The 27015-nt window shown below is 31.3% G+C and overlaps 4 protein-coding genes and 1 long non-coding RNA gene across 8 annotated transcripts in view; 2 read left to right on the top strand and 3 right to left on the bottom strand.

Moving 5' to 3' along the window:
- Positions 1 to 9776, top strand: part of LOC138123637 (coiled-coil domain-containing protein 13) — a 60609-nt gene extending 50833 nt beyond the window's left edge. Inside the window, exons 1-6 of one of the 3 annotated variants that reach the window (XM_069038408.1) lie at positions 6725 to 6864; positions 7435 to 7726; positions 7792 to 8091; positions 8144 to 8370; positions 9080 to 9313; positions 9378 to 9776. In XM_069038408.1, coding sequence (XP_068894509.1) covers positions 7438 to 7726; positions 7792 to 8091; positions 8144 to 8370; positions 9080 to 9313; positions 9378 to 9752 — 1425 coding nt within the window. In that variant the 5' untranslated portion in view covers positions 6725 to 6864; positions 7435 to 7437 and the 3' untranslated portion in view covers positions 9753 to 9776. Of the gene's footprint in view, positions 1 to 6724; positions 6865 to 7020; positions 7388 to 7434; positions 7727 to 7791; positions 8092 to 8143; positions 8371 to 9079; positions 9314 to 9377 lie in introns of those variants that run through there. The other 2 variants (XM_069038407.1, XM_069038409.1) reach the window with 2 other exon arrangements.
- Positions 9777 to 10408: 632 nt separating this feature from the next.
- On the bottom strand, positions 10409 to 17744 carry Lasp (LIM and SH3 domain protein Lasp). The gene is made up of 3 exons (XM_069038413.1): positions 17449 to 17744; positions 17050 to 17144; positions 10409 to 11360 (listed from the first exon to the last, which is right to left on the bottom strand). The coding sequence occupies exons 1-3, from the start codon at positions 17515 to 17517 to the stop codon at positions 10640 to 10642; spliced, it is 885 nt and encodes a 294-aa protein (XP_068894514.1). The 5' UTR covers positions 17518 to 17744; the 3' UTR covers positions 10409 to 10639.
- A 487-nt stretch (positions 17745 to 18231) lies between these two features.
- Positions 18232 to 21759, bottom strand: LOC138123638 (protein prune homolog 2). 2 transcript variants are annotated; one of them, XM_069038410.1, is made up of 7 exons: positions 21665 to 21759; positions 20376 to 20612; positions 19884 to 20311; positions 19670 to 19834; positions 18873 to 19311; positions 18608 to 18820; positions 18232 to 18556 (listed from the first exon to the last, which is right to left on the bottom strand). In XM_069038410.1, the coding sequence occupies exons 2-7, from the start codon at positions 20378 to 20380 to the stop codon at positions 18430 to 18432; spliced, it is 1377 nt and encodes a 458-aa protein (XP_068894511.1). In that variant the 5' UTR covers positions 20381 to 20612; positions 21665 to 21759; the 3' UTR covers positions 18232 to 18429. The 2 variants fall into 2 exon arrangements, with proteins under 2 accessions (XP_068894511.1, XP_068894512.1); XM_069038411.1 differs by lacking the exon at positions 21665 to 21759 and having other exon boundaries at positions 19884 to 20336; positions 20376 to 21161.
- Positions 19748 to 23109, top strand: LOC138123642 (uncharacterized). Its single transcript, XR_011156872.1, has 2 exons — positions 19748 to 19886; positions 21156 to 23109. It is a non-coding gene; the product is annotated as an uncharacterized lncRNA (long non-coding RNA).
- On the bottom strand, positions 22691 to 25163 carry Lnpk (zinc-ribbon metal-binding protein lunapark). Its single transcript, XM_069038412.1, has 6 exons — positions 24917 to 25163; positions 24713 to 24834; positions 24427 to 24656; positions 24110 to 24372; positions 23530 to 23838; positions 22691 to 23467 (listed from the first exon to the last, which is right to left on the bottom strand). The coding sequence occupies exons 2-6, from the start codon at positions 24737 to 24739 to the stop codon at positions 23007 to 23009; spliced, it is 1290 nt and encodes a 429-aa protein (XP_068894513.1). The 5' UTR covers positions 24740 to 24834; positions 24917 to 25163; the 3' UTR covers positions 22691 to 23006.
- Between the last annotated feature and the right edge of the window lie 1852 nt (positions 25164 to 27015).

The raw sequence follows: 27015 nt of genomic DNA, 5'->3' as shown, positions 1-27015 counted from the left end.
ACGTGATCAGATTGAACCAATCGAACTTTCAGATTCATGGGTTATTCGCGCATTAAAATTTAATTCTCTTTCTATAAACTGGCCCTAAATGTATTGCATATAGTATGAACTGTCAATAATAATTACTTTAATGGGCGACTCATTAGTGCAGGAACGCAAATCTCTTTCCCTCTACGTTCTTGTGATTTGACGGTATTAGACTTCTTTGTTTGGCCTTATCTAAAAAATAGCGTATTTAGAAAACCAGTAAACAGTCCAGGAACTTATAAAACGAATAGTTTCAAAAAGTCGAAGAGTCAAACAACTCACCACAAATTTTATAAAATGTGCTTAATGCACTGAAACGGGGGCTTCAAATTTGTCTTCAAAAGGGTGACCATCACATTCAACATTTGTTATTAACTTTGGAGTTTCAGTTAATAATAATTTGTAGTTTCGTTGAATTGTTTTTGTTGGTTTAAACAGGTTAGGAACCGAGTGCTAACTGAGCTACGGGCCGTCTAAAAGATCTTTATTTGCTGCTCTTGCGTGTGATGTTTCAGGTTTCACTTATAAGTAGAGTAGGATTTTCAATTTGCAACGCCTGCTCTAATCTGGAATTTATTTTATTACATGATATAATGCCTAAATGAAGACAAACACAGTTCAGTTGCATTATGAGAAGGTGAACATTTTTTAACACCAATGGTGGCTTTTGGAATGACATAATCGTAATGAGAATACGGTATGGTATACTATTCTTAGTCGAATAAGATTATAGGTATAGCGCCCATACCATATTATTCCCTACTGTACAGTCCAGGGGTTTATGGGAGCCTCATAACATAACCTTATTCGACGAACTATTTTTATTTTTATTTTACCCCAAATAAGTAGGTAACGAAAGAGATTTTAACTTGTTTTGATTTTATTTTTCTATATTTTTTTTTAATTAACATTTATTATAATGGTTATTATTTATACAGTGAGGGACAAAAGTAATATGTACAACAATTCGATAAATGTTGTAAATATTGATTTTTAACAACTTTAACAATACTAATTTACCTTTTTTTACTCGCATTCGCCGCGTGCCTGAAACCTAGTTGTCGCTCTGTAAAATACACCTACCGTACTCTAATGTAAAAATAACTAAAGTCTATTCAAAAAACATCTGGACTGTCAAAATTGGAGTTGTTAGGTTGGTTATTTTCATATTGCCCGGTCGGTATCTATGATTTTTTAATTTTTCAAACTAATCATTTGTTTAAATTGACATTGTCAAATAAATTGCAAAATTATTTAAGTATATTTTGCAGAAAGGTCAAAATGGAAAATTCAAAACGAATTATGGTGGCGCGAGAGAAGAGGGCCATAACAAATTATTATATTTATTATAAAGCCATACCTTAAAAAAAAAAAAAACGTTTCTGATTTTAACCCGACTGTGGAGAAACAGCATTTTGCATTGAGAAAATGAAAACCTAATTAAAACTGATTGGTTAACTATGTGGGTATTTGAGGTGGAACACCCAATATATCCTTAGCGGAATCTGACTCTTACTTATGGGAAGCGATTTTCAATTTTGGTTATTGTTTAGTTTTTACCTGTTTTCAGTTTGTCTGTTTTTCTGTGTTTTTTATAAACTTGATTAAATTGCTCCAGTTCTTTTAGTTGCTGCATTTCGTTGCAAGTGGTGAAAACATTTTTAGTTCAATGATTAAAAAGGAAAACATAACCTAAATATATTTTGTAACTAGATTTTGACGTGGGTACTCTCTAGTGAAAATTTTTTATACCCAAGTACAGTCAAAACAAGCATTTTATTTAAAATTTAATTTTGACAGTCCAGGAGTTTTTTGAATTTACTATATTCGCCTCACTTTGATAAATATTTGACAAGCTGTCAGTTCGACCAGAGTTCGTCGAAATTCTTCAAGGTCGGGTTTCATCTATATGCACTTCATGTGATCGATACCGCAAAGGTATCAATTTTGGTCATTGTTCACTTTAACTACTTCTGGAATTGTCGCGTTTTTTCTGGCTAGACAGCCTCAGGGCGTCCTCCTACGGTTGGCTTCAAAAAAAACGGGAACTGTCAGAAAAAGTTCTGTCAGATTTTATTAAATTTTTATAGTTTGAAACGGCCTTTTAGAATTTGGGTAAAAAAACTGCAGTTATGTGTCAGAAATACTACTGTCAAACAGACACAAATTGACAAATTAAGTTTTCAATTCACATTAGGTCAAATTTCATTTCCCGTTTTTTTTGAAGCCAACTGTACATCGTTTTCCACCACTCAAACCTTGTGCAAATGAATTTTCCTTACCCTTTAGTTATACAAAGACAGTGGCGCGACCTTGAAACACAACGAGAGAAAAAAAAGGCATCTGCACAAGGTTTGAATGGTAGGAAACGATCTAGGAGGACGCCCGAGGCTGTCTAGCCAGAAAAAACGCGAAAATTCCAGAAGTAGTTAAAGTGAACAATTACCTCAATTTTTGTTTTGAAAAGTATGCAGGAATACGAACATGAAGCAAAATTCATCTGTCGCACAGGCAACAGCAAGCTAACGATGACGGTTCGTATACCGCGCGCGATCAACGCAAGAAAACAGGGATTTTACAGAAAATGTTAGTTGAATTATGTTTTTTTTACTTATGTCCCGTGGGACTTTTTGCAACTTTTTTGCTAGTTACCCATGACGCCTCGGTAAAAAAACACATTCCTTCCTTGGTGCATAAATAACATCTGCATTATTCCAGTCGGTCAACCACCTCACATAAAGGGGAACGAATAATTGCTGCTGGAGTTTGTTCGTGCAGTTCCCACACTTCATTAACGAACATTTGCGGTAGTCTACAGAGTAGCAAAGTGAGAAATAATCGGATAATAATTTAAAAATCGAATGGCCTGTTATAATTATTGATTTGGCATCATTTGTATACTCATATATCACTAGCAGTTTCGCAAAACAGAAATAGAAGAAAAAGTCAACATATTTTTAAATACCTACTTATACAATCACATTACTTTATTGATTCCCTTACACCAAATACACTTTATGCACCAAGGGCGTAATCATTCGGTGACGCCGTGGTGCATACAAGATTTTATTTTTCACTAAGTATACGTGTTCTTAAAAAAAAAAAAAAAAAAATTGGCATCTTTGCAATTTTGAATTGGTGAGGGCGTTATGAATTCATTACGCCCGGTTATTCTTATTACGCCCTGTATTATTCCCCGGTTGTTATGGACATGTTTACGTATTTCGTATCCTAGGAGTTATCATGCAATTATACTAAAGTGAAAAATAAATAACTATTATCTTCAAGCGATCGAAAATCGCGCTTTTGTGTTTCTCTCCAGAGACGGTTAAAGTGTCTTTTTTTCTGAGCGGAGTAGAAGTACTTCAAGTCCTAGGAGTAGAAGTGTCCCACAGGCGGCTCGACCAAGTCAAATGTATGGTCATTTAAAGTATTTCTCACGATTTATTTATCCATTGCAATTATCAATTACACGAAATATGTAATAATTAAATTATCCGTACCCCCATTAAAGAAAAACCTCTAAAAAAGCGTAATAACGAAATTATGGATTATCACGAGCCGCCCGTTGTGGGCGTGTCCAGGGCGTGGGATGTCAGATGTCATGATGTCAAAATTAAAAAATAACACAAGATGACCGTTCAGTGTTAAAAAGTAAACAGCTGTAAGTTGTAATTGTTTGCTATTCACGTATTGATAACTTTTGTTACTTATACCAGTACGGGTGTCCCATTGGTGCGCGGCAAAATTTTATCCACGAGCTACTAGGCTTCATGTAGAACTCGGGTTGTATAAAGCTTAGTTAACATCGTGACAGCTAACAACGCGTCAAGTCGGAAATCTGCCCATTTGATTGGCTGATTCAAATCCAATGTTAAATATCCCCTTGTGTCTTGTATATCATATTTTTGTTCCACACTGTCAGAATTTGAGAATATTCTCCTATGTGAACGGATTTTGTTAAATGTTACCACTTGTCAAAACGAAACGTCTAGCTAATTTTAAAGATTATAAGCGATTTGGATTCTTTAAGGGGCTCGTCGAACAAAAAAAACGTTGTACTCAACTTGTTCGTGTGTCAATTGGGCTTCTTTGGCACTCGTGGGCCTTTAAAACGCTCGTTTCACTCGCGTTTTAAACTGGTCCACTCGTGCCAAAAAAACCTAATTTACACAAGAACTCGTCAAATAAACTATGTACTATTATAAAATGTACGCCAATGCGAAGTAAGCTCTTGGAAATATGCTTTAAAACAAGGAAACCGCATTCGTGTATTTTATGTCAACCAATCTCTCGATGGACAAACTATACACAATTTGTACAGGGTGAGCGAAACTTGATGTCTCAGCTCTATTCATCGATCTATATTTTGGCATATTTAAAAAGAGCTAATTTTTCTGAACAAATTTTGTAAAGAAAAAAATTTGCTATCTTTTTCCGTTAAAAAATTATAAGCAAATTTGTAAATATCAAAAATTCGCAATCGTCACGATTTAAACAAGATAGCAAAATTTTTTCTTTACAAAAATTGTTCAGAAAAATTAGCTCTTTTTAAATATGCCAAAATATAGGTGTTTCTGCGGAAAAAAAAATCGATGACGTCATTACTTCAGTTTCCAAATATGGAAAAATATGCAAATTTCGTTTAAAGTGGACCTTACTCAATCCCATTTAAGAACTTCTTTTCAGATTTTTTCTATCGTCTTTCTTTTTCATTTAATACAACTGAGACATCGAATTTCGCTCATCCTGTACAATCTTTAGCTTCACGTTTGTATGCGTAGGTTGTACTATGGCGGTCATCCAAAAGTGAACGTTTTTTTTTATACTTTGATATTTACTTTAAATCATAGGCGTCCTAAAATGTCAAAGTTTGACACTAGCGATAAAAAAATTATTGAAACTATTTTTTTTTAAATGCCACATCTCTCTCCGATGCAGACAGCTAGGGCTATTGCAAAGCTAGAAGAAAATTGGTCGTTGGCTGCTGTGGCGAGAGAATTACATTGCAGTAGACTTGCATCTTCAATATAGAGGGGTTGGCAAGAAAACAGGCTTGAGAGGCCGATGCGAATAGGTGTTGGAAAGGTTTCTTTACTAAAGTTTACTTTCACTTTAATAATGTATTAATTACTTCTCAGTCTCATTTTTATTATTACAACTTTTTATTATTAAAATAGTAACGCCTGCTGCACGAACGCCAATGAATACAGCCTGATTTAATCAAACGAAAAATACGGACATTTTCGCAAGCTATCGTTCACTTTTGGATGGCCGCGATTGTACCTACAAGATGGTATTGCATAATTCTAGAACTTAAAAATTATAGATAGGTATTACATTTAATAAAAATGTCCTGATGAAACACCACACTTACTCAATAATTTTATAATCATACCATGCACACAACGGCAATTATCAATAAGTAGAAAAAAATAAAAATACATAATTTAATTGCCAAATACACATGCAAAAAGTAACACTTTGGAGTTTTTTTTATGACAGTATATACCTAACTCAACTTTTCATGGTTTATTATGATGGTGAAATTAGAGATTGATAGATAGTTTTCTTCTAATTACGTATGTACGGTCGGTGGATAAATAAAACTGGGACACTTAAAATTTAATCTATGTAAATCAGACCATTGAATTGTCAATATATTTGTCAGTGTCTATATAATGGGTGCGTTTTTTTGCAATCTTCTAGAAGTTGGAGATTCTTCCAAAAGAGAAACTTCCCACAGTCGCTAAATCGGACGTTTTTTTGCTGCATTGTCTTTGACAGTTCACAGACACACATAACCTCATTAGTAATAAGTGTTTACTTTTTTGCCATGAATAATAACAATAACAATATGATATTATACAACATGTTAAACAAAAGGCAGGTGTGATTCTGCGCAGAGAATGTGGCTAAATGAACATTTTTGTCGTTTTGGTTGCACTATTGACTCTTTGCAACCTTGCAACTTTCCTGCTTTCTCTGCCATCTAATTTGATGGCAGAAAAGAGAGATGTTCGGAGAGAATCTTCCGCGACCAATAAAACGACACTTCTGACAGTGGGAGATTCTTCCGTTGAGCAAAAAAACGCACCCAATATGTCATACCAAAGTTAACCTATTTGTGATAAAGCCATAATTAAACGATGCAAATTTATAAATTTTGACTTATGTGATTGTCATTTTTGTCCCAGTTTTATTTGTCCACCGACTGTACATATTACCTTATTTAGCAAAAGTTGGCTATTAACATAATTTAAAAACTATCAATAAAACCTCAAGTAAAAAATTAACCAATAATAAGAACTATATAAACATTAAACACACCTAGAATGTTTTCATCAACATTTTAATTTAATAAAAATTTAAATATGTATTAAAAAAACATTTTCAAACTGATCTATACCTAGACCTATGTATATTGTAGAGACTAACTCAACTTGGCGTTTTGGGAGTGAAGAATTTTGTTTCATTCAATTCCTGTGAAAACTAAGTAAATACTGAAGACAGTAACTCTTCACTTTCCACAAAAATGGCTTAGCCACAAGTATCGGTGAAAGATTGGGGTTAACAAACACGTTTATCGTTTAATCGACAAATAGCTGCAATAGCCAATGGCAGAATTGAAACGTTGAACAGATGTTGAAAGTTTAATAAAAAGAGAAGTACGAAGGAAGTTTATTTCAAGCAACAACGAAAAACAAATTGAGTAAGTCTACTTACTTGATAAAGACACGAAGATTATACTTGGTAAAATAAACACCGAATTAGAAAAACCATGTTCAATAGGACCGTCTTGTCCACCTCTCAAATCAACCATAGTACTATAACCAGGTATTTATTATGACTTATTGATGAATAAATTTATTTATTTGTTTGCAACAATTCCACAGTTTGCCTCTTTTTATGCTTATATTTAAAGACAATAACAACGTACGTATTCCAACTTCCACCCTAAACCTCAACAAGTGACGTTGGGTAAAAACGAAATGTTACTAAATTGAAGTGAAGTTAGTAGTTTTATCCGGGAACATTGAAATATAATTATACGTCTTCGTTTATTATTTTAAGCGCATTATAGAATCCAGTTTTTTCACTTACGCTTTGCAAAATATTACTAAATGTGAAAAATATTTATAAATAAAATCACAATCAGGTACCTATACCTCAATTAAATAAACAATTTTGTCATTTTTTAAAAATGTCAGACACAACAGACATGAGTGAAAAATTAAATAATTCTTGTACTTTAGAAGTTTCAAGCGATTTAAATTTATCTGCTATAAATTTTCCAAAATTTTCAAAAAATGTTACGGTAACTGAAGAATTAAATGACTATTTACGAAATCAGCTTGATGTAAGAATTTATTTTTAATAATACAATACAACTAATTAATTTTAAAGCAAATGAGACGTGAAAATGAATCACTTCAACAACAGTTATCAAGAAAGGATTCAGAAATTCAACAATGTCAAATAAAAAGTGAAGAATTAACAGCAAGAATTGCAGACTACGAAAGTTGTTGTAAAAGTGAATATACTTCAGCTTCACAATTAGCGAACAGTAAAATTGTAGAATTAAGTAAAAAACTGAGAGAAAAAAATTCGGAAATTCAAGTGTATAAATCAAAATATTCTAAATTGGAAAATACAGTATTAGAATTAAAAAAACAAAGTGAAAATGTTCAAGAAATTGGTACCTATAAATTTTATATTACGCAGTTATTTTTAAGCCATGCAATAAATTCTTTAATTTTCCAGATAAAGAAGATAATTGTGTAACTGATCGTTCCGATGAAGTAAAGAAATTGCAAGAAAAACTAACGTCCATAACAAATAAATGGATAGAAGAAAAAAATATTAATTTGCAACTCAAAAATGATCTCAAAAAAGCTAATAAATGGTTACAGCAAGAAACTGGCGAAAAATTTGAAACTCTTTTAACGCTTAGCAATACAAATACAAGTTGGCGAGGTAGGGCACAAATAATTTGCGATTTACAGCAAAAAAATTTAGAACTGAAAGAAAAGCTTAAAGCGTACCAAGAAAATAATAACAAAGGTAATTATTTATGATAAAACAATTTAAATAAACATTTACGCATAATTTGTAGTTTCAACGTATGTAGAACCTAATCAAGCAAAATATGACAAAAAGATAGAAGAACTAAACACAGAAAATGCAGAACTACAAAACAATTATTTAGACTTAAAGCGAAAATTTAACGCTGTCAAAGCGAGATGCAAGGTCTTAGAAACAGAATATGGTGTACTGAAAGCAAAACTGTCGAATTCAAGTGATATACATGAGACAGACCAACAAACAATAACTAAAATAACAGTACGGTTAACAATTGTAATTTAAGATAGCATATAGAACAGATTTGGGTTGTCAGTTTTTTTTTTCTTCACTTAATCTCTACTATGCCATACTTTTAACTGCGCATTGAAAATAATTATTAGTCTTAGTTAATTTAAAACTGAACATTAGGTAGGTACTCTTTGTAAAATATATGCAATACAATTTGATCGGAAATTTTTCAATGATGAAATATAATATTACATAAAATGTTATCTTTATGAATAATACCACCCAGTAGGTAACCGTAAAATGTAATAAATATTGCCTAAGGTTGTAAACTAAGCCTATACATTTACATTTGATTTATGCTTCTTATGATGAATTACCTACAGATTTTTCTGTAGTTTTTTAAATTAATATCTACTTGAAATATCTTTTTTGTTTATTAATTAATGATTATTTTAGTTCTGTTATAACGCCACTATAACGTATAACATACAACTCAAAGCATAAAGGTGTACAATTAGATATAATTTTACATTGAAATATTTAAGTATGGCCCCTTTGTGAATTTAACTGGCAGAACTTTTGAAATTCCAAAAACACTCTTCTTCCTATCAATTATACAGCGCGCAAAGTTGGTAAAAAATGTGATTAATTAAATTTCTATAACGGGTCTAAATGCATCTATTGCTTAAATCAAATGTAAAGATACTTTAAACTATTTTTTTTAATTTTAACTTTATAGTCGCAGTTGTCATACTTCAATGAACTGAAAAACGAAGATTTAAAACAAAAAGATCAAACCATAAAAAATTTACAACAGGAAAACGAATCCCTAAAAGTTGAGTTAGTTAAAGAAAAATATTTGTCTGAAAATAAGTCAAAGGAATTATTGGAAAAAAATGATGATATTCAATTGCTTAATAAAAGAATAAGAAGTTCACGACCTCCAAGTTCTTACGTACATAGGCACGAAAATGTAATTTATCAATTTTGTATACTTACTGTGCCATATAAAAACAATACTCTTCCATTATTTGTAGACCGATACTAAAACAATAAGCAGATTAGAAGTGGAACGTCTGAAGCTTCTGGAGCTAACAGAAATACAAAACGCACGTCTTCAAGATGAAAGAAATGCTCACTCAAAAACACAGAACTTTTTACGCATGGAAAAGCAAAAATGTGCAAAATTGGAAGCAAATTTTGCTCGATTACAATTAGAACAAACCAGTTCACGTTCTGGGTATTCAACTAGTAGAGGAAACACTCCCAAACAAATTGAATATGATATTAAAGATAAACTGGAACTGGCTGAAGAAAATGTTAAAGCGTTAACCACAAGGCTTGAAATTGAAACTTTTGAAAGAAAACATGACCTCCAAGAATTCACGAAGATTTTAAAGAACTATGAGTAATCTTTAAATAAAAATTTTAATGTATTTATGTATTTTTATTTAACATTTACTTACAGTAATTTTATCAAAAATTAAAGCATAAATTTGTTAACTACTATAATAATGTATTAATATACATGTTTTACACAAATAATCAGAATATTTTATACAGATTAGAAATAAATCATGAATTACTTTAACGTCAAATTAGCTCAGGAATTATTACAATCAACATCAAAACGACTCAAGCACCAGTACTTTGTTCAACAAAGTGTTAAACTTCAATTGTGTATAAATTTCACAAAAATACATTAGGTATCAAAAATATTTATGTTAAACATTTTTGTAAGGCACAGGCTTTTGGATTTTTGGTTAATGGAATTTATATTGCTACCTCAAATAGGTAATGCGATATTTATAATATATGTATATAAAAGCAGTGTACGGAATGTAAACATTTCCACTACACGAATTGTAGGAATGAGACAGTGGTCCTTTTTAATTAAAATTATGTAATCAAAATATTAAAATATGCAGGAATTAAATAATTATAACCATTATTTAAAATAAACTCCATAATATGTAATTACCATTGAACTGACAGATTCATTGATGGCAAGCAATGGCATGTTCTTAGCACCTTTTACTGTTGTTCCGTTTTTACTTTAAAGTTACAAAAACATTACAAATATGAAAATTAATTCATTCACTGAGACTTAGTGAAATTGAGAAATTGTAAAAGCGTGCAAATACATGCATTCTGAATTTACTATTTAAATTTTTAAATAAAAAAAATATACATAGCTGACTTCAGATAGCATAAGTTATTTTAGATTCTTTAAAAATAAATTCTTTATGTGAAAATAATTTTGTGACATTAGAATGGTTGTGCTTTCAGCAAGCCTAACTTAGATATTAACCAACTGGACATAATTGGCTGGTAACATTCCAACTTGTCCTGTACGTTGTACCTCTCCAGTCATCCAGCCTCCATCAATACTACTTACATTGATAATCAAATCACCATCTTGGAAGCTAACCTCATCATCATCTTGTGCCTCGTAATCATACATAGCTTTATACACCCGTCCCAGTGATCCATAATTATGATTCACGGGATCAAGATTATGAACAGAACCTATATGACGCTGAGGAGGATTATTCACCGAACCGATATCTGACGAATATATAAGCGTTTGCGAGTTTCTTGCGGAATATGGGCTAGTAAATTGTCCCGTTCCTGGCTCATAATCACTAATTTTTCCAATATTATTTGGATTGCCGATTACTGCTTGTGGCTGTTTTACAGGTGGTGGTTGATGCGGAGGATTTGGTGGGTTAGCATTTTTTAGGTCTCCTGTTTCTTTGTAGCCGTTTTCATTTAACTGTCTTCTCTGTTCCATTTCAGCTTTACGCTGATACTCGCCATGATATGCGACATTACTGATGATTTTGGTATTTTGTTTGATACGAAGTGTTTCCGGATCGTCAGCCACCTGCGTAAATTTACCCTTGCTTTTTTCAAAATCAGCATGGTATTTTACGTTTGACTGAATTTTTGTGTTTTCTGCAATGCGTTTTAATTCAGGCGTTTCTGCCATAGTGGTAGCCTTTGCCTTTGGTATGTGCCTGAAAAAAATATTTATCAGAAAACATATTACGATTTACAACCATTAGGTGATAAATAATTTAAAAGGTCAAATATTTAAAAGCGCCTGCTTCATCAGTTTTCATTATTTATAACAGAAAATAAAACAGCACACAAGTGAAAGATAAATCTTGTTTAATAATGAAATTGTCATTTCACAAATGAAAGTGTGAAAGTTGTTATTAATAGGTCACAATAAAACCTTTATAATATCCAATTAAATAACTTATAATTTTAAAAGACATTCTATGTAGCTACGGAAAACTTAGTAAACAAAAAAAACCTTGAATATTCGTAACAATATCATTTCATTGTTATCATTATAGCAAACATTCCAAGTCAGTTTTCGTTTTATTTCACCACTATGGCCACGGACAAAATTTTACTGCGTTTTTCAGGTGTGATCAATAAAAAATTAGTCTTGTTTTATTTAAAGTGTCCAAACAAATCAGAATTTATAAAAATCATTTACTTGCACTTGGCACATATTTATAATTTTGATATTTTTCAAAAGACGGGTTACTATCAAACTTGCTTATATCACTATGAAACTAAAATATTCTACCATGACAAAACGACCCATCCAAGGTACTCATGAAATATAAAACACAATTTTTGCAAAGTTTATGTTAATAGCTGTTTTTTACGTAATTGTCACAATTTTATTTTATAATTTATAATAAAAACCATTTGTGAGAATTCTAAAATACACGATGACACTGTTTAGTGCTTAATAAAACGCTAAATCAGAGTAATGACATTTGAAATCAGAGTTTAACTAAAACACTGATATTTGGTTTTCACAGGTAACTAACGTTTCTTTAACCATACGGTATAATAAAATCACGCCAACTCGTAATAAAAAAGACTAGTTTTTATACTAATGTTCTAGTACCTACTTAAATCAAATTTTGTAGGGGCCATAAGAAAAAAAAAAGAAAGAAAAAAGCGCCTTATAACTTTACAGGCCGAAGGAATTTACATATTTTCTGTTTTAAAACGTCAAACATGGTTGGTCATTTCATTACCATTACGTGTGTGAAGTGAGGAAAAATTTTTGAAATGATATAACGTATTATGTTATTATTTTTTGTGGAGGTCGTGATGAATTTTGTTTGTACAGTTGCGGCCGTTGAAATCCAGACAGGAAAGATTTAAACACTCTGTATAAATTCCGAAATTTGATTAGCGTAAACAGAATTTTCATCAAGGATTATAAAGTCAGTGTCAGTATTTGACATATTAGGTCAGAATCGCGCGTAACTTTTGAAATGCCCCAATTATCTGATTTGCAAAAATGTGTTTGACTGAGGGACGGTGTGAGTATAAGAGCCATTGCGACAGAAATTAATGTGGATAATGTTTGAGTGACATTTTGAGAAACGTCACTTTCAATACCATTTACAAAGCTAAAAGTTTGGCGTTGTCAAAGTGTCTGAATTTTCAACGGCTGCAACTGTACATATACCTATACCAGATTATCTAATAAAGACATATTATTATAACAAAAAAACTGTAATAGTTCATAAAAAATCAAATCGTGAAATAAATGCATTTTCTAAAAGATTAATCGTTTTTGATATTGATACATGTACCGGGTGACTTTTAATGATTGAGACAAATTTTGTGGGTTGACATTCTTGGCACTCCCTAATAATTGGTAAGTACGCCTAGTCATTTGTCAAAGAATTGTCTGTTGGTTCGCTTTCTAGGTTAAGATCGAAGTTTTTTTAATAAGAAATTTCGAACTACAGCACATTTTTTTGCAAAAAATAGTTGTTTATGCAACAAGCGAGTAGAGTAAAATACTTTTTTTACGAGAAGGAAAATTTGCCGCTCGAGCGAAGCGAGTGCGTAAATCCGCCGAAAAAAAAAAGATACTTTACTAACGAGTTGCATACAATTTTTTTTTGGCGCCCGGAAAAGTTTAGATAACAATTTTTTCGACACTCTCAAAATTCGAACATTATCTCCTGTGTGAACCCTTCCTTTTTTTTTCCTTCTCATTATATTTAAATATGTATTACGTCATATATACTGTATGATGGCTAATAAAAACCAAACTGAACAAACAAATTAACTACAGCTTGTCCATTGTAGCTAGAGCTGTGACGGATGCTCAAAGTTGAATAAACAGGTCCGAAAAAGAGGTGGAAGCAGCAAAGAAATGCGACAAAATTTGTGTTAGAGTTAGACCACTGCGCATCCGACTCTCACAGCTCAAGCTATAATGGGGAAGTTGTACGTTTGTATACAGGGTTGCTAAAATGGTTTAAGCTAGAACCCTGAAATTTTAAACAGACTTAGGACTAATTCAAAGCTACCTTTCAAATGTTTTAATGTACAGTGTGGAATAAAATGATTTACATCTAGTTACCTTTGCATTACCCTTGTAAAAATACGAAATGCCGCTCTACAAAAAAAAAAAGCCTAACCTCAAAATATTCCAAAATTCCAAACGTGATTTATTGCGAAGGGATGATATGAATGCAAAGTAGAGATTGAAATTAAAAAGGAGCTAACAAAAGCAAGTCACAGAGCTAGTGTTGAAAGTGGCCACCAACGTTTGTTAATTCAATTTAGTAAATTGTAACAATTGTCAAATCGATTGATGACATTTATTGACAGAACTAATAGTTCGGCACTTCAAAAAAAAAAAGTAGAGCGGTACAGGAAAATTTACATGTGCAAAAATTCCAAAGGTAACTAGATGTAAATCATTTTATTCCACACTGTATTTTTTTATCCATGTTTTCAAAATACAACTTGATTTTTTTTATGGAAACATGGGTTAAATAGGGCATCCTTATAAATCTTATTTTTTTAGAATTAAATGATATAATGGGTTTGGTGATTTCTTCGATAGAATCTTAGAAAAAAAATTGAAGTTAATTTGAAACATGTTATACCTATCTATTGTTCGAATATTAATTGAAACATTTTATTAAATTTTCGTTTCGTTTAGTTTTGGCATTTTAGTTTCATTGAAAGCATTTATTGCAAGGTGTGTCAAACGGTATCAAATTTTAAGAGCACAAAACTTACGAAACAATTACTGTATACTAAGTATTTGAATGATAAAGTTTCAAATAGCAAACTTATGTACTCAACTAGGTACTATTCCGGACACGGAATCTTGGCCAACATTTTTTTGACATTTCTAAAAAAAATGTTATAAACCAATCATTAGCGTCATTAATAAATGACAATTATTAAAAATCACTTTGAAGTTTTTATTCTGACATCAAAAAAGCAAGGAAATAGCATTATCGAGTCAAAAGTTGGGTTATATTCAATAAAGGCCAGTTCACACATATCTGTCAGTTAAATGTCAGTTATGGCCAAGATTCCGTGTCCGGAATAGTACAGGGTTATTCTAAATGATTGTAGTCGAAGTAGGCGTGAAAACTGAATGTAAAATTTATGGTTGCCGCTCCACATAAAAAAATCATCAAAATGATGTGTTAAATTGGGTGCAAAACAACTCAATATTTTTGAAATTGATTGTAGAACAACTCAATATTTCTGGATTCAATCGTTAATTTAACAAAAATAAATAAAAATCTCATCACCGCACTTTTCACCTACAAAATGACAGTGACAGCGACACAACTGACAGTTCACATGAAAGCGGCAAAAACGTAATAACATGGGCATGGCCTACTTCGACTACAATCATTTAGAATAACCCTGTACTATGCCGGCCAAAAAATTTTGGCCGTCATTGTCTGTCAATTCAAAAAAAAAAAAAAAAATTATAATCCGTACTTTATTGTCATCATGATTACCGTCTTGATTATGAACGTTATTTTTTGGGTGGTAAATTTCAAAACTCAAAATTATTTTGTCATTTCTACTACACAGAACATTTACCTCAGGTTATCTATACTCAATTTCATATATATGTGCATCTAAGCAAGCCATGAAAATGTGATTTTCTGTTGGTATTAAAGCTAAAGTTGGTGATTTTGATTTTCAAAGTTGCTTGCTCTGCTCGAACTCGATTTGACTAATTTTTCAGTTTTGTTGTCCATTTTAACATTGCTGTTTTCAAAAGCAATGTTACGCTTTTTTACTGATTAAATTAAAGTAATTCTTATTTGTTTTTGTCTTTGTATTTTTACCAAGTAACGATTTATTGGACATGACCTTCAAAAATGTGACTTTTGTAATGTAACTAAATTAAAGATGCTTTTACACATGCACAGCTCACTTGATGAACATTTATATGAAATCAATTATATATATGTACGATTGCTCTAATTTTGTTTATTCATGTCGGGTTTTTGAATATCTGAGCTTCAAACAGTTTAAATTTATTGTCAAAATGACAAGAATCGAAAGTGGGGTTACGTTTCCTAAAGGTTTATTTACACTTTACTTGAATGTCAAGAAAGTGACGGCCAAAATTTTTTTGCCGCCATAGTACAATCGTGGCCATTTAAAAGTGTTTCGTTAGATAAATTAGGGTGTATTCGTTGGCGTTCGTGCAGCCTGTTTTCTTGCCAACGCCTTTTTATATTGAAGATGCATGTCTTATTGCAATGTAATTCTCTCCCCACAGCAGCCGACGACCAATTTTCTTCTAGCTTTGCAATAGCCCTAGCTGTCTGAACCGGAGTGAGATGTTGTGGCATTTTACAAAATACCTTCAATAATTTTTTTACGCTAGTGTCAAACTGACATTTTAGAACGCTTATGATTTAAAGTAAAAATCAAACTATTTTTTTGATGGATTTTAAATGCTGCGTCATTTACGTGTTTTCATTTTATTTTCATTAAATTTTAATTTTTTTCTAAGATTCTGTCGAACAAAACACTAAACCTATTATCTCATTTAGTTCTAAAAAAATAAGTTTTTTAATGATGCCCTATTTAAAAAAAAATCAAGTTGGCTTTATATTTTGAAAACGTGGATTTTTTTTGTTTTTAATTTAATAAGTAACTTTTAATGCATTTAAAATTTCAGGGTTCTGCCATAAAGCATTTTAGCGGGACGGAGCCGGTTCCATACATAATCGCAACGCTGAATATGTTCTTAAATCTCTGAAGAAAAAAAAAATGTAAAGTCAATCAAAGGAAAATGTTTCATTAATCAGTGACATTTATATTTTACACACCAAAGATAAAATAAATTTTATAAAATAGATGCGAAAGTAGACATTTGAGGTCTACTTATTACAATTTTAAAAAAATAGTTCCAAATAGAATCTACCAAATACAATTGAAGACCTCAATGTAAAACAATGATGGGTCACGTAAGTTAAATTGTTGGAAAAAAAATGTGTGTGAATTAACATGAATTGTAGACGATGGCAAATATCTCTACATCAAGTTGTGCAATCCCACAAAGCCAAAAAAATATGGTATGTTGTTCCACATTAAACCACTGAATTATGAAAATGCCTTCCTTGATTTTGCAATTTACTGGGTTTACCACTAAAAAGAAGTAGAACACAGATGGAAATCATTTCAATGAATCAAAGAATGTTAACTGAAAGAAAACAATTGAAAATTGACTAAATCTACTTTGTAGAGCATGACATCATCTCTTTAGCTTTCTTTGAATAATGAATCCTTTACCTATCAGCTAGGTGATACACCAATAAAGTTAGTATATTAATTAAACAATAAAGTACACTTATGGAAAATTAAATTAGTAAATCTTACGCTTCACAATACGGCTCCTTGTTGAAACCTTTGTAATTCCTCATATTAAGGGCCATTCCACATTCTTTGCATTTGAAGCATGGTTTATGCCAAATCTGTGGAAAAAATATTATAAAGCACATTCAATTTATGCAAAATGTATAATACATATATTTATTACTAAAGTGGGCAATCATTAATGCTATTAAAGGGAAGTGGCTTAAATTTTTGTGACTCATTTTCTTCTATTAACAGCCTTGACTGAATTATTTTAATGAGACCAACTTTTTTATAAATGGTAATACGAATAAGCTTAACTTATTACTTTATTATGGGCGAACGTAATTTTAGTAGTTAAAATGAGAATTTTTAAAATCAGCTCTTAACCAATTACTTTACTGTAAAATAAATTAGATTCACCTTATCCAAGCATTTAAGTTCTTCAGTGGGATACACAGTCTTTTCACACCTCGCGCACTTTTTACTCATTGTTATCTTCTTATATAATCAATTCACATTTATTAACACGATAATAATCAACGAAGAGTTAATTTAACAATGAAACCATTGATCCGCGACTTTATTGCGGAATTTATTGTTTAAACTTACACACCCAACCACCAGCACTTTACAGCTTTACGGGATATTCTTGGTTCTTTTCTATGATATATCTCTAAACACAATCGCAAGATCCTTTACGTCTAGTAATACCAACGTAGGGAAATAAAATCCCTCGATATTTGAAAGTAAAACCGCGAACTTTTTGTAATCAAACATAAAAATAACACTATTTTAAATTTTTACATTAAGTACGACTGTAAATCAGAAAGTGAACATTATACTCTTAAAATCTGATGGTATATGTACTTATTGTGCAAAAAGATTGCTGCAACCAATCTTTAGAATGATTCAAACATACTTGCATATTTAAATCAGCAAATTCGATAAAAGTACATATTCTAATAAAATATAACTTTTACTGTTGCTAGTACTAACAAATTGGTGATTATTCTCAATCTTTTTAATCTTATACAAAAAGTTACTTTAACAAAATCAAAAACTACTAAATACTACCTATACTAACATCTTCTGCAATTTTAATCACTTTATTTTGAACGTTATCATCAAAATAATAAAACTTTTAGTAGACTCCACACTGGAATCAAATTTGTTTACCATAAGTAACCACATAAATAATTCTACTAACAATTTCCTTCATTTATTACATTTTACAGACATATTGCTAATGAAATATATTACTTCACAAACACCACATCTCAACATTTTTCTAAAAAAATAAACAAAATCAATAATTCAATTTAAAAAAAGGTTTTATAAATATATAAATAATTCGATGTATCAAAACAAAATAGGCAAGGCATGACGGTAAAGTTTAGCAAACTATGTGATGCAATGTAAGTTGTCATACGCCTTAACTTTATCTGGAATAGCAGCTGCCTCCAACGGAACACGCACCATCAATTCTCGTAATGAAGCTACATATGATATTTTTCGATAGAACTTTGAACTAGAAGAAAATTGTTATCATCTTTAACAATCATGAAAAAAATATAAGCACCTAATAAATGGCTTAGCCATAAACAGCATAGTTTTAATCCATAGAGTAGGGTGGACCAAATATAAATGACTTAAATTTTTTCTCAGTTTTCTTCCCACCATTTGGTAACACTTTTTAAGCCAACTAAAGGCAGGTAATCTCGTAGCACCTCCATGCAGATATACTAAGACATAATCATCAGTTACAAGTCGCTCCAAAGTCCAAAGTATATACCTTAAAAACATATCATTAATAATTGGAAATATATAAATCATCTTAAATATACAAAAAGAGGTTATCCATAACATATACATAATCGACTCTTGATCTATCTGGTAAAAAGCAAGCTGAAAAAATAACGATAGCAGTGTGACCTCCAGCTCTAAGATATCCTCCATGTGAAAGTACTCTTTTATAAGGTTCAATCACACGCATGTCAATGATTCTTTGTTCACCTCCTGGTAATACCATCTTTTGCCAATCCCGCGCATGTCTTCGTTCATCAGCAGCGCTAAGTGGCTCAATTGGTTCTGGAGAATTGTCATTGTTTTCTTGATCTTCAGTACTTATTTCCAACTGACCCGTAAATACATGTTCTGATTTTAAACTCTCTGAGATACTATCAAGAGAAGAAATATCACTCTCTTCACTCGCTTCAGTGTGCATTACTTTCACCCTACGAAGTTTATTACTGCGTTTCTTATGGGCCAGAAAATTCAAGTTTCCTAAATGCAAGATAAAATATTTAAAAAACACACTATAAGTATAGAGCAATCTATCATCATCACATCACAAAGAATAGAAAATTTGATTACTACATTTATGTAATACATATTTGATATTTTTTTAAGAATGATTAACATATTGAACCATAAAAGATAATTAGTAAATAACATACAGAATTTCCATGAAAGAACTGCCTAAATTATTTACAAATTATAACTAACATTAAATTCAATGTTTTTATTCTTTTTGTAAATATTGATATAACACTATTTAGATATGATTAATAAACTAAACATTTTGCAGATTCTATGGTGTTACAGTGAACATATCTTATCAAAAATATCTAAATATACTTACCTTCTTTCTCATTCATTGTGAGACAAACATTCTGTAGATTAGAACTAAGGTGTGCTTCATACACAGATTTATCATTTTCTGTATCACTTAATTCTAAGTTATTAATTTCTAAAGGTAAATCATACATCAATGACTTTTTTAAAGCAGAAGGGCTCTCTGGAAAATCTACAACAACATAGAATAAAACAGCAAATTGTGCACATTTAAAACTAACCAGGTAATTGATTATACTCTTCTGAAAGCGGCATTTCAAAATGAAATTGCTTTTCAAAGTTTTCAAATTCTGAAACATTTGCTAAATCTTTGTGGTGGTCCTGTTGTCGACTATTATATTTATCAAAACTTGTATGTTTATTTTTGGGCTTTTCAGGTATCAAGTAAGGACAATCAGGTGATGTAGGTGATGAACATGTATACATTAAAGGATGTGAATTTGTTGCATTCTGTGTGGCAGAAACATTCTTATTAGATAATGCTGTAGTTTCATCATATTTTGTGTTATCCAGAACTACATCCTCTATGTTTTTGTGTTCTGCATCATTGACAAACCTTGCAACTCGACTAAAATTACTCGTTTCATGACTAGATGTATCAGATGTTTCTGAAATATCCATTTTATCCGAAATTGGACTTGCCTCTCCACTAAAAGGCAGTGCAGTTAATTTAACTATTAGATTTATATATCTTCAGTAAATAAAAAAGACACCTCATTTGCAATTTTTTGCGTTGAAACTCAATTTCTTAAAATGATAATGATGTTAATAGCTGTTTGTTCCACTTTTCCACTTAATTGCTTAATTCAATCCATTTTTAAAAGCGAATGTCAATCATCACTTGATCATAACCAATAACATTTAACGATGTCGACAGCAAAAGTACCAATGACCATTTTGAATAAGTGCGGGAATTTTTATTGATTTGGAAATTATATCTTCACGATTTCCTGACAAAAGATTAAGTAAAACATTGTGATTACCATTGTGTTTTATTAACAAAAGGTTAGAGAAAGTGATTTTAATTTAATAAAAATAGTAATTTATGCAACAAGAACCTACTGACATAAAGTAGAAATTATGTACCTTTTTTCAAGAATGGGAATCCCATCAGTGAAAAAAAGGACACTTTCTCTGCAATTAGAAAAACCATTAGTATAAAAACATAAACCTAAAATCTGACGTCTCTAAAGCTGATCGCATGACAATGGCAAGACACATGCAAGACAACTTCAATTGTTTTCAATGCAATGCATAATTCGGCTATTTCGATGCCAGAATGAAATAATAACACGTTACGGCATGTTACGGCTTTTTACCTTTTTTCACTATCATAAACATACATTGTGAAATATAGTACAGCTGTTTTTAGCAATTGAAGAATTTTTATTTTATAATGCAGATATTTTTATGACATGTTTGATACTATAGTAAGTCGCGGTCAACCTTCTAATATAATTCAGTTTTTAAGTTTTTTTTTTTTTGTTTTGTAGATTATCAAGAAATCAAGAATTGTGACTTTTTGTTCAATATACTTTTAAGGGCTGTTCAAACATTAGATACTGTATATGTCAGACAGAGTTGCTATAGGAAACAAGCGGCTACTACGTCGGGCACCGGGTACATGGTAGGTACTATCGCGGCCAAAATACTTTGGTCGTCACTTTTTGACACTTCAAATGTAAATCAAGTATTAATGTCAATATACATGACAATTTCAAATTATTCTTGTCAAAAATATGGCACCTTCAGTTTTTGATAAATATACCGGGTGATCAAGAAGGACTGTTTAAGTTGGCAATACAATTAAGAAAATTTTTATTTATAACACTGTAACTGGATGTGTTTTGTTGGTTTATTTGACAAATATCTGATATAGGTATAGCATTAACAACGACAAGCCAGCAACAACCGGAAGTTACTCCTGTTATACGATTTAAAATACGATTCAGTGTTACCAACTTAAACAGTCCTTATTGATCACCCCGTAGAATCGTCTTACTTGCTTCTGAAGGTTGTCTAAACCGTGACCATGTTGATCTTTTGCTTTTGAACCCTGCCTCCGCAGCTGGGATTTACCGCACCCGTATGACACTGATAGATAGATAATTTTGACAGTAGTAAAAAATAAGGTTAAACATCCTAAAGTTTGCTTTACAATTGAATGTCATTTATGTCACATTGACGACCAAAGTATTTTGGCCGCGATAGTACTCGGTACTCCGAATTACTTGCGAACACTGCAATGAGTTATGGACGAAAGGAGAAGACTGTGGGTTCATCTTAAAATAATTAACTTCACATTGTCAAAGATTGTATGCTCTATAGTCACTTTTGAAATACTTATACATATAAATTAAATAAATTATATAAATTTTTGTATTATAAAACAAAAATGTTTATGTAATTATGTTATGCTTAATATAATAACTACGTGTTTCTTATACATATTCAAAATGATTGTGGCCAAGAATGGCAACTATGTACGAAAATTTATGGGGCAACTGTGTGGGTATTTCTTTGACAGTTCATAGTCGCGCAATTTTGAAAACTGTCAAATCAGTGTGTAATGATATCAAAAAAATCAAGTGCACGCTTATGAAATGTCATATAAATGACAACTCTACCTCATCCACACAGTTGCCACATACATTTTCGTACATAGTTGCCATACTTGGCGACAATCATTTTGAATCACCCAATACTATGCCTATGATACTGAACTTTTTCACTTGAAAAACTACGCGTGTGTGAAGGGCTTCATAAAAAAAGATTTAGCAGATAACGAAAATTACTATATCCGTCTTACAAGACGGTGTGAATAGCTATAGAATAGAATATGAATGTTATCTGTGAGATACGAGCATCTCATAAACAATACTCAAATCTGGAAGAGCTCTTAGTCTATTTTTTGATGTTGTTGATTAATTCATGTGGGCGCCAAAATAACATGTTCAAATGTTGAATGAGGAATAATAACATGATTGTATTACAACAATATCAAAAATACTGTTTGCAATAAAACGTGTTCAGATGTAATAAGCTTTATTGAGAAATGTATAAAATGCAGAAAGGCACCCAATTTTTGACAAAAACAATCCATAACCTGCTAATCCGTTAATTGTTGATTCTTTATAGAACATGTCAAAAATTTTAGAGAAACGAAAAGCAATATAATTAAATAATATTACTTGTTTTACATTATACAAAGCAAAAATAATAAATAGATCATAAATATACTAAAACAAAACAAAAAAAAAAGATTTAGCAATAAACACGTTTTCCCCTTTTATAAAGTTAGGTACAAAGAGAACATTTTTTTTTGTTATAATAGTATTTATTTGTCAGTCTTGTGTTGTTTCATTTGATATAATGGATTCTGTAACCTCATTTTCAAATTTATTTTTAGCTTCATTTGTTTTTTGGTTTAAATTTACTTCAGTTGATTCTATATTAGTGTCAGTTTCCACAGTTGACTCAGTCTCTGAATTTTTTGCTTCCACATCTGATAATTTTTCAGAATCTGACAAATTTGTCACTTTATTATCATTTTGTATGTACTCATTGATTGAGTCACTTGGTGGTTCTGTTATTAGAGGAGTGACAACTTCTGATTCTGAATCAGAATCTGTCTCACAAGATGAATCCCTGTCCGAATCTGAGATATCTGATTTTTTATTTTTATTAGGGGAAAGAGAACTTTCTAATTTGGGAGCTATTGGTCTTTTCTTACGAGCAGGATTAAAAGACAAACAATAACAACATCTAAATGACAGGTAATCAAATTCTTCTTTGAGAGCCATCCCTTTGAAAATAGTAATCAAATGTTAATAATTATATTTCTGACTAGAAGAAAATTAAACTTACCATTATGACTAGAACAAGTTTTACAAATTAGTGCATATCTATTGGAAGGACCATCTCCAACAAGATAATCAACCATTTTGTCTAAAACAGAACGCTCCCTAGGCAAAATAGCCCTTGGCAACAGCAAAGGGGTGCTAGGGGCTGCAGGGCGTCCTACACTTGGTATCACACTTTGTGACTGAGAAGTAGATTTTGCAAGCAATGCAGGGGTAGTAGATGGTATAAAAGTTTGTTTTAACTTTGGAGTTGCAGAAGGTCCAAAAGTCAAGCGATTAGGTATTGCAGAAAACTGACCTCTATACCTTAAACCTGTGAAAAGTCATTTTTAACACTACATCAAAGAATTTTTATAATTATAATTAGCTTTAATAAAGTGTTATTTAAAACAGTTTCTACTTGAAATATGTATCTTATTCAAAGGCAGATAAATTTCTTACAAGCTTATTTATTAAACTTTACCTAATTTATGGAGAATTTTCATTAAAAATTAGAAAACATCTAGTTTAATTTATACCTGCATCAATTAAATCTACTTTCCAAGTTTTTATGTTTAATGTAAGCATGAGTCAATAAAAATTACCTGTTTGGTTCTGAAGAGCTGAATTAAAAGGAGCTAAAGGTCCACTCTTAACAGGTGTACTTTCATTAGTTAATGATGTGTTTTTCTTTACTTGTTCAGGAGCAAACTTTTCTAAAATAGTTTTTGCAACTTTGTAAGTCTCTTTGTCCATAACTTCTTCCAAAATTTTCTTCTTTTCATCTTTCAAACCGGATAGTTTCTTCTGGTTTTTCCTAATTTTTCTATTATAATACCATGATAAAATACGTTTTAATAAAAGTAACCTGGAATATTTTTATAGAAAAATACTTATACATCAAAAAATAAACAATGCTTACAATATTGGTAGTATAATTAATGGTATTATATAAATTATTCTCTCATAAGCAGAAGCTGGGAAGAAATAAAAGTAAAATATGAGGGCTGTAATACAATATACACAAACTGAAATAAATATGAAACGACCAACCATTTTTTTCTGTGTTTGTTCAGTACTTCGTCTAAATTCTTCTATAGACTGAATTTCATTCTCCAATTTTTCCAAGATTTCATAGGTCGTTTTCTTTTTCTAGAACAGAAAGAAGCTGATGAAATGAAATATAACATTTGATGGAACCAACTTACCCTAAATTTTGTTATGAGAATACCCATTTTTGATGTACGATTCTAAATAAATATAAATTCACGAGAAACAATAATTTATTATCGTTATAACATCTATCTTTGAACAGTTTTTAAAAGTTAACCTAAAAATCAAATTTTTTGTCATTTAAATTTTCATTTAGTCATGCCGGAAATATTGTGAAATGTGTAATTATTGTTACTTACTTGAGCTGAATATTCTAGAGACTAATTACAGCATCTCTAAAACTAATTATATAAACTAAAATTTTTTGGGTCTCTGTGGAACTGTAGTGCTGTCATACCCAATATATATCTTTAGTCTGTGCTGTCATATTCTCGGTTCTCGGATTTATAAAAATACACCCACCGCTGAGCAATGAGTGCGAGTGAAATGTTATGTGCTACATACTCCACAGATGACAGAGTGAGATACAAACTACACAAGGGTCCAGAAAATTTGGCGGCAAGAATGATATGACAAAATTGACTAATCTAAACATTTAATTACTTGGTGGTTTATTAATGCGAAAAATTTGAATACATTTTTAAAATAGTAGTTTATTTGACGAGTTTGTATGTAAATTGGGCCTTTTTTGGCACGCGTGGGCCATTTTAAAACGCGAGTGAAACGAGCGTTTTAAAGGCCCACGAGTGCCAAAAAAGGCCCAATTTACACACGAACGAGTTAAATACAACGTTTTTTTGTTCGACGAGCCCTTTAAGGGCTCCAAATCGCTTAAAACCTTTAAAATTAGCTTGACGTTTCGTTTTGACAAGTTGTGACATTTATCAAAATCCGTTCACATAGAAGAAAATTCTCAAATTCTGACAGTGTCGAACAAAAAATGAAATTAATACATTATATTATTTATTTAATAAGGGGGTCATTCATGAAACTTGGTAAGGATCGATAAGACATTGCAAATTCAAAACCATGACAACTGATATTGTTGAAGCATTGTACGTATTTGCCGTTTCGTTAACGATTTGCAAATTATCTGAGTCGTGAATGACCCCCTAAGATCTAATATATCTACAATTTTGAAGTGACGTCAAACATTATTATTGTTAAAATCAACAATTTTAAAAACAGCTTGCAGTGCTAAAAAAAAAAATATAAGTATACTTCATGGAGATTGGGAGATTTTAAATTGTAAACTTGTAACCCAACACTACAGAATGCACATTAATACATTAATTAGAGCATAATTTTAGGGTAAAAAATGTTACTTCTTGAAGGTAAATAAATAAATAAATAATTTAAGGTAGGTAGTACCTAAGTACTATTGCGGCCAAAAAACTTCGTCCACCCCATTTCCTGTCATTTCACAAAAATTGGGTGTAGTTTAACCCTTTATTGTCATTATGATTGACGTTTGCAAATTACAATTTGAAATTTATTACTGTCACCCATAAGAACATTGATGTCAACATGTGAAGTGAGGGTAGTTATTCCTTCCTAAAGGCTGCTTTAGAGCATTCGTGAGTGGAATGACAGTTGTGGACGAAATTTTTTGTAGCAGACCCATGACGAGCAAAAAAAGTGGGACATCAACATCACTGTTTTGACTTTTACTGTGAAATGAGCCTTATCTGTTTCTAACCCTACTTTGAATTGATTGACGTTGTCATTAACCCCTTAAATGGGGAGAATTTTTACAATATTCAACCACGCTGTGGGCGGTTTTTAATTTTCAGATTTTTTGTTCCTTTAATTTTTTGATTGATGACCATAAGGCCCTGATACCAATTATGCTTTTTTTTTTTGAAGTCATAAATTTTTCATTATCCAGTGGCGTGCGGTAAAGGCCCCCTTAAAATTCTTTTCTTCGTTTATAATATGATTACTTTGGTCAACTTTAGGTGCAGAACTTTTCTGTATTGTGTCTGAGGGTTGTCCCAACACTCCTCCTCCCAAAGCAACCCCCTCAAATCATAATATTTCTCGTTAGGTTGGTGAAATAATCAAAAAAATTATTAGAATTTATGAAAAACGTTTGTAGCTTTCTACATTTGGAAATTAATCCATCTATTATTAGCGGTAATTTTGAGGGTGAAAATTAACCCCTCCAAATTTTCGTTTTGGCAAAAAAAACATATACCTAGCGTAGAGGATACCTAGGCAAAAAAAATTTTCCCAAAAATTAACAGTAAAAACTCGACCTGACGATCTCGACCAAAAACTCATTCTCATGCGCCAACAAAACAATCATCTTGCGCACGAAATACAAACACAATTTTTCTACAACCGCTTTTTAAACCTTTGTTAATAAAATTCATACTTACTACAAAACGATCATACA

This window comes from Tenebrio molitor, chromosome 2 (assembly GCF_963966145.1).
Source record: "Tenebrio molitor chromosome 2, icTenMoli1.1, whole genome shotgun sequence".
Classification (NCBI taxonomy): Eukaryota; Metazoa; Arthropoda; class Insecta; order Coleoptera; family Tenebrionidae; genus Tenebrio; species Tenebrio molitor.
The sequence above is the reverse complement of the archived record's forward strand: the minus strand, read 5'-3'. Positions and strand labels throughout refer to the sequence as shown.

Coding starts and splice junctions, on each gene's coding strand:
- Lasp (XM_069038413.1), bottom strand. CDS start 17,517: ATGAGTAAAAAGTGCGCGAGGTGTGAAAAGACTGTGTATCCCACTGAA. Junction 17,145..17,448: donor AACTTAAATGCTTGGATAAG/GTGAATCTAATT, acceptor TTTTTTCCACAG/ATTTGGCATAAACCATGCTT. Junction 11,361..17,049: donor AAGGAGCCGTATTGTGAAGC/GTAAGATTTACT, acceptor TATTTTTTTCAG/GCACATACCAAAGGCAAAGG.
- LOC138123638 (XM_069038410.1), bottom strand. Junction 19,835..19,883: donor AGAGTATAATCAATTACCTG/GTTAGTTTTAAA, acceptor ATGTTGTTGTAG/ATTTTCCAGAGAGCCCTTCT. Junction 19,312..19,669: donor CACAATGAATGAGAAAGAAG/GTAAGTATATTT, acceptor TCTTGCATTTAG/GAAACTTGAATTTTCTGGCC.
- Lnpk (XM_069038412.1), bottom strand. CDS start 24,739: ATGGGTATTCTCATAACAAAATTTAGG. Junction 24,657..24,712: donor TTCTCATAACAAAATTTAGG/GTAAGTTGGTTC, acceptor TTTCTGTTCTAG/AAAAAGAAAACGACCTATGA. Junction 23,839..24,109: donor AGCTCTTCAGAACCAAACAG/GTAATTTTTATT, acceptor GACTTTTCACAG/GTTTAAGGTATAGAGGTCAG.